This window comes from Anarhichas minor, unplaced genomic scaffold (assembly GCF_050575085.1).
Source record: "Anarhichas minor isolate MPS153535 unplaced genomic scaffold, ASM5057508v1 ptg000058l, whole genome shotgun sequence".
NCBI lineage: Eukaryota > Metazoa > Chordata > Actinopteri > Perciformes > Anarhichadidae > Anarhichas > Anarhichas minor.
The window spans coordinates 2,140,002-2,152,421 of NW_027466504.1; the positions used below are offsets into that span (position 1 = coordinate 2,140,002).

At 42.0% G+C, this 12,420-nt stretch overlaps 1 protein-coding gene across 7 annotated transcripts in view; it reads right to left on the reverse strand.

Moving 5' to 3' along the window:
- The window catches only part of piezo1 (piezo type mechanosensitive ion channel component 1 (Er blood group)), a 104,208-nt gene that overhangs the window by 35,116 nt on the left and 56,672 nt on the right, over positions 1-12,420 (reverse strand). For 6 of the 7 annotated variants that reach the window (XR_012947536.1, XR_012947537.1, XM_076076883.1 and 3 more), the window contains 6 exons: positions 11,891-12,134; positions 9,800-9,896; positions 9,323-9,488; positions 6,678-6,767; positions 6,016-6,099; positions 4,667-4,749 (listed from right to left, as the gene is read on the reverse strand). Coding sequence is in view for 5 of the 7 variants with exons in the window: in XM_076076883.1 (XP_075932998.1) it covers positions 4,667-4,749; positions 6,016-6,099; positions 6,678-6,767; positions 9,323-9,488; positions 9,800-9,896; positions 11,891-12,134 (764 nt within the window). In the remaining 2 variants the exon portion in view is untranslated. The remainder of the gene's footprint in view (positions 1-4,666; positions 4,750-6,015; positions 6,100-6,677; positions 6,768-9,322; positions 9,489-9,799; positions 9,897-11,890; positions 12,135-12,420) is intronic. The other variant, XM_076076885.1, reaches the window with a different exon arrangement.

Genomic DNA, 12,420 nt, shown 5'->3' on the forward strand with positions numbered 1-12,420 from the left:
ATATAATAGGGGGATACTAATCAATTTGTTTACCTTTCAAAAATAAAGTGGCAGTTTGTGAGTCTCTCAGTTTGCTTTGGAGTTTAGTAGTAACAAATTGATTAATGCAGCTTTCCGTAAAATTATTAGCAGTAAAATGCACTCAACTAACAATTTGTGGTAATCTTTGTGAAGAACAATACGGTTTAGTTCACATAAAATCCTTATTTCGCGTTTTTTTGGTATTTTGATGTCCTAACTCACACAGGCTCCATCATATACTGGACTCTATGGATAATACTCTCCTCCAATCATGAGTATGCATCACCCACTGAAAATTTGCATAAGCATAGCCAAGCAATCAGGACATACCTACCCAAATACATGCGACCCCACAGTATATAAGGCAACACACCCCGCTGCCAAACTATCCTTCTTTTCCTTCAGCAAACGGTGAAAAAATGAAACAAAAATGTGCCCTCTGACTGCCTATCTCCACGGATGGAATCGCCACTTCAAGGACCTCGTCAGTTCCTGATATGTACCGGCATTTTCGCTGGGACCGATCTCCATGACACCTACTTCGAATGCCATGACACTGACCACGCAGAGAGCACTGTTCAGCAGCTAACATCCTCCCTGGCCTGCCGAGCGCTGCCCAAGATTCAATGCCAGCAGCAGGTATATCACTTCCGATGCTTCGATGTTGTGCCTTGATGTGATTCTTCATTGCGATGAGAGTAAGCAGGAGCTCAAAATTGACGCCGTCAAAGTCCCTGTTGAGGCATCAGCTCAGCATGGTTGGATGCTAGGAGGCACAAGCGGTGCTTGGTTGGCATACCCCCTCCCTGGTGGGTGGGGAGGCTCCTGCCTGGGTATATATATAGTGGGTACGGAAAGTATTCAGACCCCTTTAAAGTTTTCACTCTTTGTTTCATTGCAGCCATTTGCTAAAATCAAAAAAGTTCATTTTATTTCTCATTAATGTACACTCAGCACCCCATCTTGACAGAAAAAAACAGAAATGTAGAAATTTTTGCAAATTTATTAAAAAAGAAAAACTGAAATATCACATGGTCATAGGTATTCAGACCCTTTGCTGTGACACTCATATTTAACTCACATGCTGTCCATTTCTTCTGATCCTCCTTGAGATGGTTCTACTCCTTCATTGGAGTCCAGCTGTGTTTAATTAAACTGATTGGACTTGATTAGGAAAGGCACACACCTGTCTATATAAGACCTTACAGCTCACAGTGCATGTCAGAGCAAATGAGAATCATGAGGTCGAAGGAACTGCCCAAGGAGCTCAGAGACAGAATTGTGGCAAGGCACAGATCTGGCCAAGGTTACAAAAGAATGTCTGCAGCACTCAAGGTTCCTAAGAGCACAGTGGCCTCCATAATCATTAAATGGAAGAAGTTTGGGACGACCAGAACTCTTCCTAGACCTGACCGTCCAGCCAAACTGAGCAATCGTGGAAGAAGAGCCTTGATGAGAGAGGTAAAGAACAACCCAAAGATCACTGTGGCTGAGCTCCAGAGATGCAGTAGGGAGATGGGAGAAAGTTCCACAAAGTCAACTATCACTGCAGCCCTCCACCAGTCGGGGCTTTATGGCAGAGTGGCCCGACGGAAGCCTCTCCTCAGTGCAAGACATATGAAAGCCCGCATAGAGTTTGCCAAAAAACACATGAAGGACTCCCAGACTATGAGAAATAAGATTCTCTGGTCTGATGAGACCAAGATTGAACTTTTTGGCATTAATTCTAAGCGGTATGTGTGGAGAAAACCAGGCACTGCTCATCACCTGCCCAATACAATCCCAACAGTGAAACATGGTGGTGGCAGCATCATGCTATGGGGGTGTTTTTCAGCTGCAGGGACAGGACGACTGGTTGCAATTGAAGGAAAGATGAATGCGGCCAAGTACAGAGATATCCTGGAAGAAAACCTCTTCCAGAGTGCTCTGGATCTCAGACTGGGCCGACGGTTCACCTTCCAACAAGACAATGACCCTAAGCACACAGCTAAAATAACAAAGGAGTGGCTTCGGAACAACTCTGTGACCATTCTTGACTGGCCCAGCCAGAGCCCTGACCTAAATCCAATTGAGCATCTCTGGATAGACCTGAAAATGGCTGTCCACCAACGTTCACCATCCAACCTGACGGAACTGGAGAGGATCTGCAAGGAAGAATGGCAGAGGATCCCCAAATCCAGGTGTGAAAAACTTGTTGCATCATTCCCAAGAAGACTCATGGCTGTACTAGCTCAAAAGGGTGCTTCTACTCAATACTGAGCAAAGGGTCTGAATACTTATGACCATGTGATATTTCAGTTTTTCTTTTTTAATAAATTTGCAAAAATTTCTACATTTCTGTTTTTTTCTGTCAAGATGGGGTGCTGAGTGTACATTAATGAGAAATAAAATGAACTTTTTTGATTTTAGCAAATGGCTGCAATGAAACAAAGAGTGAAAAATTTAAAGGGGTCTGAATACTTTCCGTACCCACTGTATACCCAGATGACCGATGGAGAACCGACACATCAACCTCTTTGAGCTACAGGCAGTGTCCTTGGGCAGGGTCCTTGGTCCTCAAAGACTTTAGGACCCTAATACAGGGGTGAGAGTAAGGTGGACGCCTTTGCACAATTACCATGGCCAAGTCGGCCATGATCTTATAGAAATCTCATCCCTTCCCTGTTGGACAGAGTGAGGCAAGAGCAGTCGTTGGTCATTCTAGTAGCCTCAGGTCGCCGGTATGCATACATGACTCAGCCCTGGAGAGTCTCCCAGAGAGCCCCCCAGTTCTGGGGGGCTCTATCTCAGTAGGAAGGTGCATCTGGGCTGTTCTCTCCAGGCTTGGTTCCTGAGAGGAACAAGCTCAGGGGGGCTGGACTGTCTGTACAGGCAGCAAGAGCAGGATCCAGCAATGCTTGTCTCCCTTTTGCAGAGATGGTGGAGAGCTTTCTCATGGCACTGTGTATGCAGCAGCCATTTCTTTGTGCCCCCCAGGTTTTGGCGACAGAACGGTCTTTGGTCACCTTCCTGTGAAGAGTCTCTTAAAAGGGGAGAGGGGAAAGCGCCCGGTGATGCGTGCCTCCTCCGCTCATTAGGGATGCCATTGGTGCTGGAGACCTTGGTGAAGGGTCTCTTTGAGCATCTAGAATGTTCTTCTCTGAAGGCATTGTTGCACTAACCTCAGCTAAGTGAGTGTGTGAACTAACTGCTCTGTTGCTGCACCCTAGTTGTGTCTTGTTTACCGTAGCATGGCTACCCTCACACCAGGGTTATACAGCTGTTGAACTCAAGGCCACATCAGACACACTGAACAGCTATTTGTGTGCTTTTAAAACTAAAGGTGACCGTGCCTTTGCCATCAGGGCTCCTCAGCTTTGGAACGAGCTGCCTGAGGAGATAAGGCTTGCAGAATCAGTAATCTCTTTTAAATCACTTCTTAAAACACATTTTTACAGACTGGCTTTCATATGATGTCGTCGCTTTCCTGTTCTAATTCTGTTTTCATTTGTTGATTTGACTAAATTATTTTAATAAATGCAGTTGCACTCGATTGTTCGGCCCCAATTGCGGGTTGGGTTTGTTGGCGGGATTTGGAGGCTTTCGGCTGTTTGTCGGTGAACAGCTCGGACGGGAGCAGTTTGAGTGGCTGGGCACGGCTGATATTGCAGGTGGTTTCTGCGGGTTCGGCACTGAGTGCCGCTTTCGGTGACTGCTGTGGTCTCTGAGTTGTTCGGTCCCTTCATGACGGGCGTCTTTGGTGCTTGGTGGAGCACCCTTTTACTGTTGTGGGTTCTAGCGGTGTTCTTGGGGGATCTTAGCCCATTAGGCTGAGATTCCTCGGGGGCGCTGTCGGGGCCTGGTGTCTGGCTGTGCGTCGCGTTTGCATCGGGTCGTGGCAGCAGAGGGGTGCTCTGCCGGGTACTGGAGGTGCTTGTCATGGGGGCGTTGAGTGGTTTTGGGACTGCGGTGTTCATTGGTGGTGGCACTTTGTGTTGTATTTGGGGAGACCGCTTGTGGCATTGGTTGTGTTGAGCTATTTGGGTTGTCCTTGTTTGGGTTGTTTTTTGGGAGCAGCTGGGGGTTTGTAGATTTTGCGGATGGACCTGATTTGCGGTGGGGGTTGAAATATTTTGAGTGCAACTGTATATGTGTGTATCTATGTGTATGTGTATGTATATATGCAGTATGTATGTATATGTATATATATATATATATTTCTATTTTATTGATTATTTTATTTCATTAATTTCTTAGTTTATTTTTAAGGTATCCATCGATCTCACTGAACTTTCTGTTTCTACTATTGCCTTGTTTTTGCTGCTTTGACTGTCAAAGTACTTTGTGAACTCTGTTTTTAAAGGTGCTATATAAATAAAGTTATTATTATTATTATTATTATTATTACCCATAGAGTCCATTAGGGTTACAATATCGTAAACTAAATTTTCAGATCAGTTGAAGAAATAATTAAGGAGAAATATAAATACATTTGATGAGTGATTCACTTCAGTGCAGGGTTTCAAAATGACACTGATTGAGACCTGAAGGAAGCTTCATCTGCAGCTAAAAACAAGCAGTTGTGGTACACATGTTTACTGTGCTTGCTTAGTTTTCTAAGTTTTCCAACAGTTTGACGAATATTTTTGCAGTCAACCATTCCTACCAGCATTCTGACTCTCATTAGAATCTTCATTTGTTTTGTGTCCATCCCTGTACTTCTGCTGCTTCGAGCGAATTCTCTGCATCCTGAGAGAACATGACAGAAAAAGGGAGGGCAGAAGACAGAATAATTTAACTTTAACTCTCTTTTGAAATTAATTCATAATATTTGCTGTGGGCTAATGTAAAGCCATGTATTCTATACCTACCTGGTGTATGGTATATTTATACAGGGCACAGTTATCGTCAAAGGTGGAAAACAAAACTAACTGAAAACACTTAAAACGCATAAATCTCACGATTGCATGGCCTATTGTTCACACAAATGTAACTTCACCACCTCCGATGAAGTGCTTTTCAGTGGGAAGCATTCTGGAGGAGAGAGACGGTCCCGAACAGAGCAAAAGTGTCTGTAAGCGAGGACGACGCATAGAGAGAAAGTGATACAGAACTAATGGTCAAAGGAAAGACCCCACACTGCATGTCAATATAACATAGGCTACAGTAGCGTATGGACTGTTAGTAAATACTAACGCAACATATTCTATTATGACTTTATTCTCAAAATGTCAATTATTTAAGTAATTTTCTAACTCTATCGTAAATGACAGACTAGAATTCCGTTTGTCTTGTTCTCTCTGTAATTTGCACTCCCTCCTGCCCTGCAGTAACTGTTCCTACAGTATCTCTCACCTGACCTTCCCTTCTCCACTCGCTCCTAGGCAGATTATCATAGTTGCTTCGTTGCTTCATGCCTTTGCTTCTGAGCCTCAGATCCCTGTACCTGTATCTGTACTTGCCTGCAAGTCACCAGTGGGCTCTTTTACTTTTGTTTCGACTTCATACCCATAGCAATAAGCCTATGTATATATACACCTTTTCATGAAATAAAAATAAAAAATACTTAAACTTAAAAATGCAACCTGTGTGCATTTTGTATTTTTGCATATCTGCATTTATGAAGCCAGAAATTTGTGAAATTTATGATTGATTCCTCCGTCCAGAAGGGGGAGGCGCATACAGTAGAAACAGCTGTTTGCGGCTTGCAACTCTCTCTCTCTCTAGCAATTGTATATCACTTTCATCTCTTTTCTGATGTGAGATACCGTGAGGTAAATCTTAAGCTTAGTTTACAGTTGTTTTGAAGCCGGCGCGAGGCTTCAAAACGAAACGAAGCGCCTGAGTAAACATAACTTACATCAAATAAATCACTTCACCTAACTTCTGAACATTACACCTTTGATTCTTTAGGGAGGCTAGTGTCATGTTTATTCTAGTGCTGCCAACTCTCAGGTAATTGACTCATTTCATACGCTCTCACACGTCACACCACACGTCCATTTTCTCACACACAGAAGTGCGTTGAGAGTGTGCAAAATCCACTTAGCAATTTTGTGGCCAGGCTTCCTCCGAGGAAATGTGGTCCACAGGGTGGATCTGAAATAATGCATTATTAGAGGTGGGTGCATTAGAGGCTGTGACAATCATGGCTTATCACAAGCGGCCGTCAGTCTGTCTATCTACCTGCAGCAGGTTGGATAAGCAGATAACTTATCAATACAAACTTATACAAACTTTTGTGCTTATCAAGTACATGTTAAGATATTTCATTGGATAAGTGAGAAGTTTGTGGTGGGGGCACCATGGATATCGATACCAAATTGCAGGGCTAACCATGCATTAGTTCTTTAGATCTTTCACTAAACACCAAAAATGTCAACCTCATTGGGGCACAAGAGGAAAAATCAGAGGATCACCAAAATCAGTAGGATTCATCCCCTGGGAACCATGACTGTCTGTACAAAATTACAAAATGTAAAAAAAATAATTGCAAAGAGGTGAACGGACAAGACTATTAACATTGCCGTCCCTAGAGCCTTCACCTACAATCAGCTTGTGTTGAACGCAGCTGAATTTCATCATCCAGCTTTCCATCTTACTTGTTCTTTGATGTACCATTACAATATTACTCCCAAAACAAATTTGATCAGCTGTACTGTACTGTGAACACTTACGATCTCTTGAGCTGTGACAGAGATTTCCTCTCAATTTGTTGGTGGAACTTAATGTTTTTCACGATACTGGCTCTGAAGAGTTCAAACCCCCTGGAAAGAAGAAACGTCTGTCAATGCATTTGTCAACAAGTAACTGTCATTAGGAAGTAGCTGGGGAGCCAATATCGATAGCAGCTTCATTTGAATTAACAAAGAAAGTGTGTTGAATTAATCTAGTCCGTACTTTTGGGATCTGTCAACAGGGGTAATATCTGTTCTTGAAATTAGCATTTTTAATGTTCATATTTTCATTGGGTACCTGTGATCTGAAGGGAACTAATAACCTGATGTGGTTTTCACTGAAGCTGTTGCAAACATCATTAACTGTCTATGGTGAAAGTAAAAAAGATACAATTATAACATTTTTACCTCTTATTCATCTCCTTGAAAATGTTCACATTATATTGTCTTACAACATTAAATCAAAGTAGATCTAATGTGACATTAAAAATGTGGAAATTGTAGACCAAACATGATTCAACATGATGATTGATTGCGTGTCCTTTTTGAAGCGAGTGAATATGTGCTTATGCAAAGATGTAGTTAGTATTGACTTTTTGTAATTAATTACGATCACTTTGAAGAGATGTCGGTTTACGCTTTGATGTTAAATGTTTTCTTTCTGTTGAGCAGTGTCAACAAAGAAACATTAGATCTACTTGGATTCAGTGTTAAACAATAAAACCCAAATACTTTTATATTTTATATATTATATTTAGGCACTGTACACACAGGACAATAAAAGTCACCTTATCTTGTTAAATTGACAGTTAAGTCAAATCTGAGCTAACTCATTTCTGAAGAAGACAAGTGAAGTGAAATGCAATTGAAAGCCCTGGGAAAATAGTGGAATAGTTGGTGGACCTTTAAGCTTGGACTTTTTTTGTTACATACTGTATATACTGTCCACAAAGTTCAAGAATAAACGTAAATGTTCAAATGCATCATTCATCATATATTCATCCTAAACTTTTTGGTTTGTGAAACATTAAAATTAAATCATATTTTCTTTGTCTATTTTTTCGCCTGAACACAGTTTAGGACCTTGGAGAAAGATCTGAGAAAGGATTCTTTAGATTGTTTGAGTTGAAGTACGCAATTAATGTGTAACAGACATTTATTTTGCTTTGATATATACAGTGGGTACAGAAAGTATTCAGACCCCTTTAAATTTTTCACTCTTTGTTTCATTGCAGCCATTTGCTAAAATCAAAAAAGTTCATTTTATTTCTCATTAATAAATTAACTCAGCACCCCATCTTGACAGAAAAAAACAGAAATGTAGAAATTTTTGCAAATTTATTAAAAACGAAAAACTGAAATATCACATGGTCATAAGTATTCAGACCCTTTGCTCAGTATTGAGTAGAAGCACCCTTTTGAGCTAGTACAGCCATGAGTCTTCTTGGGAATGATGCAACAAGTTTTTCACACCTGGATTTGGGGATCCTCTGCCATTCTTCCTTGCAGATCCTCTCCAGTTCCGTCAGGTTGGATGGTGAACGTTGGTGGACAGCCATTTTCAGGTCTCTCCAGAGATGCTCAATTGGGTTTAGGTCAGGGCTCTGGCTGGGCCAGTCAAGAATGGTCACAGAGTTGTTCCGAAGCCACTCCTTTGTTATTTTAGCTGTGTGCTTAGGGTCATTGTCTTGTTGGAAGGTGAACCTTCGGCCCAGTCTGAGGTCCAGAGCACTCTGGAAGAGGTTTTCTTCCAGGATATCTCACACCCCCATAGCATGATGCTGCCACCACCATGTTTCACTGTTGGGATTGTATTGGGCAGGTGATGAGCAGTGCCTGGTTTTCTCCACACATACCGCTTAGAATTAACGCCAAAAAGTTCAATCTTGGTCTCATCAGACCAGAGAATCTTATTTCTCATAGTCTGGGAGTCCTTCATGTGTTTTTTGGCAAACTCTATGCGGGCTTTCATATGTCTTGCACTGAGGAGAGGCTTCCGTCGGGCCACTCTGCCATAAAGCCCCGAATGGCGGAGGCCACTGTGCTCTTAGGAACCTTGAGTGCTGCAGAAATTCTTTTGTAACCTTGGCCAGATCTGTGCCTTGCCACAATTCTGTCTCTGAGCTCCTTGGGCAGTTCCTTCGACCTCATGATTCTCATTTGCTCTGACATGCACTGTGAGCTGTAAGGTCTTATATAGACAGGTGTGTGCCTTTCCTAATCAAGTCCAATCAGTTTAATTAAACACAGTTGGACTCCAATGAAGGAGTAGAACCATCTCAAGGAGGATCAGAAGAAATGGACAGCATGTGAGTTAAATATGAGTGTCACAGCAAAGGGTCTGAATACTTATGACCATGTGATATTTCAGTTTTTCTTTTTTAATAAATTTGCAAAAATTTCTACATTTCTGTTTTTTTCTGTCAAGATGGGGTGCTGAGTGTACATTAATGAGAAATAAAATGAACTTTTTTGATTTTAGCAAATGGCTGCAATGAAACAAAGAGTGAAAAATTTAAAGGGGTCTGAATACTTTCCGTACCCACTGTATATATACGTATATATCGTATTATCATAATATCTGGTGAATACTAGCATTGGAACAACTGCATTAGCTCACTCATTCATTCAGTTCATTGTCTTACCTCGAGGCCTGTTTGGCAGAAGCCTGCAGCTCTGCCATCACATGCAGGAAGTAGAAACTGAGGAAGACCCTCCTCTGCAGCAACAGGCAGAGAAAACAGATACCGTCCCAGATGATCCCAGCCTCTTCTACCGGGAGGCTGCAGGTCTTGTCACTCACTGCTTTTGCTGTTATCAAAAAACAAACAAACACGATGACACACACCAAGATAAAAAGGCATTCTGTAGAATTGTAAATGCTTCTGTCAGGTGTGAATGCAATTTTATAGATAAAAAAAGCCATCTAATATAGAAAGCTTCAGTTTCAAACTCGTCGGAAAAGGGGATTTTCTTTTCTTCTACTGTTAAATACCAAATCACTTGTCCTTCTTAAACATCCCAAGATATACAGTATGAAACCAAATGCAATAATACATCACCTTTGCTTAATAACATAGATACTATTCCTAATGGCCATGGTGTATTTTTTAAGCACTTACGGTCATAGTATCCTTTGACCGTGCAAACCAGGCTGAAGAGTTGAATCACCCAACAGAAGCCCTTCTGCATCTCAAACACAAACACACATGCCAGGATCTGAAACACACGCACACAAACACACATACACACACACACACACACACACACACACACACACACACACACACACACACACACACACACACACACACACACACAGACAGACACAGAGAGAGAGGCAGAGAAATACAAAATTCAGTGAGAAAAGTTTGAGGCAGTCCTTAGAACACCTGAAGACCTCCTTAAGACCTACTCACAATCGGTTAAATGCTGAAGGAAATTTGCCTAGTTATCATTTGATGGCTGTTGAGTTTGTCATCAAGCTCAGAGACCTAGAGCTCAACATCACCCTCTGTGATTGGATCCTGAGCTTCCCGACGGGCAGACCCCATGCTGTGTGGATAGGCACCCCCACTTACTCCACCCTGACTCTCAACACTGGAGCCCCACAGGGATGCGGTCTCATCACTCCCCTGTACTCCCTATCCATGCATGACTGCACGATCCACAGCTCCAACACCATCAAGTTGAAAAAGTCAATTCAAGTCAAAAAGATACGACCGTCACTGACATAATCACAGACGGCGACGAAACGGCCTTCAGAGAGGAGGTGAAACCCCTGACATCTATTAGCCAGGACAACATCCTAACTCTCAATGTCAAAAGAACTAAGAAGGTTATTGTGGATGACAGGAGGCGACAGAGAGAAGGACACGTCCACATCTGGAGAGAGTAAGCATCTTCAGGTTACTCAGCTGTCACTTCAGCGAAGACCTGACCTGGACTCACCACACAGACGGGATCTCGAAGACAGCGAAACAAGAGCTCTTTTTTCTCCCTCTGCTGAGGAGTCTCCAAATGGACTCCAGGATATTCTGCAACATATATAGGTGCACCATTCAGAGTATCCTGACCAGCTGCATCACCACCTGGTATGGCATTTGTACCGCCGTTAACTGTGGTGCTACAGAGGGTTGTGAAAAATGCTCAGCACATCACCAGAACAGAGTTGCCATCCATGGACGACCTCTACACCCTGTGGTGCAGGAAGAAGGTCAACAGGATTATGAAGGACCCCAATCACCCCAGCCACAAACTATTTTTCCTCCTGCTGTCGTCCAGTAGATGGTACTGCAGCATCTGGTCTATAATGTCATCCATAGCAACAGGGTATCTGAGACCCCTCAAGAGTCGCTCTCAGCAACTTTATGAAAAAGGTCTTAGAAAGAATCGCTTTGTTAGTACCTTTTAGCCCGACTTGACAGGACTCTTGTCTCTTCACTTTGTGAATATGGCCCAAATTCTACAAATTAAATTAATGATGTTAACATTGCATGGTTGTGACGTATTTTGACATTTACCAGAGGGGGGGTTGCTGATCAATACCAGCGAGGCCAACATTCAACATCGGTAAAGCTGGTTTATACTTATTTACTTACATTATACTCATACCTGTGGCGTAGTATGATTCAAAGTTAAGCCTCAGATTTAATCTTTTATCACTGCAACACTTGACGGACGTAGTTAAAATATTTTTTTTATTATATTTCTTATTTAATTTAATTATATTCTAATTTAATAAAAGTATTACATTTAGGTTATACATTTCAGTCAGAGTTGACTGCAGCAGCACCATCTCAGTCAGAGCAAAGTCACAAATATCACTTTGCAAAAAAACACATTAGGTTAGTGGTTCACATTAGCGTTGACTTGCTGTCATATTAGCCATGTATATAAGGCTGGTCATGCATGTAACCGTCAGTCGCTGTATCCCTTTGTTTGGATTCTGTTGGGAATCTTTACAGACGTATCTGCCCCCCTTTTTGATCGTTTCAACAATTGATTCATGTGTCTTTGACGTACATAGATAAACCTGAGCTTGACTCTGATATACCTAAGCTCAAAGCCTCATTTCTACTAATCATATGCAGGCACACACACACACACACCGAAAATTGCATTAAGAACGGCATGTACATCTGTAAGGACCACAACAAAGGAACACCCCAAAAAGCTGCAAACTAGCACCAAATGATGAGTTTAGTACTTACAGATAACATATTTTTAGATACAATGACTGCCACGTTGTAGATGATGAGACAGTCCCACAGGGCAAGGCGGGTTCTGGATGATTTGACCAAAAGCCTGGTCCCAAACAGCAGGAAAAAGAAGCAAGCGAGCAGGTAGCCCAATCCAAACACAGAGATTCTCGTGGCGCCAGTGATGAAGACCACTGACAGCACAAACCAGAAGAGGTGACGAAACACCAAAACTTTAGCCATGTCCAGGTAACTCCTGGAGGAAGACAAGAAAAGAAACATTTCATGTCCAAACAATACAGATTTTATCGACAAACTGAGCGAGGAAAGGCAGAGCAAGACTAGATGCGATTTAAAATGCAAGTCCAACTTCTTGTTTTTATTCAAAATTTCAAATTGCCATTTTGCTACTTAATACTAATTCAACCAACAGCTGAATAATGAAATCATTAGTCCAACCATACATCAGCTTGGCCAATATTCATATCAAATTTAGCTCATGGCAAAAATGTTGGAATCTGTCTGTATGTTGGTTATTAAGA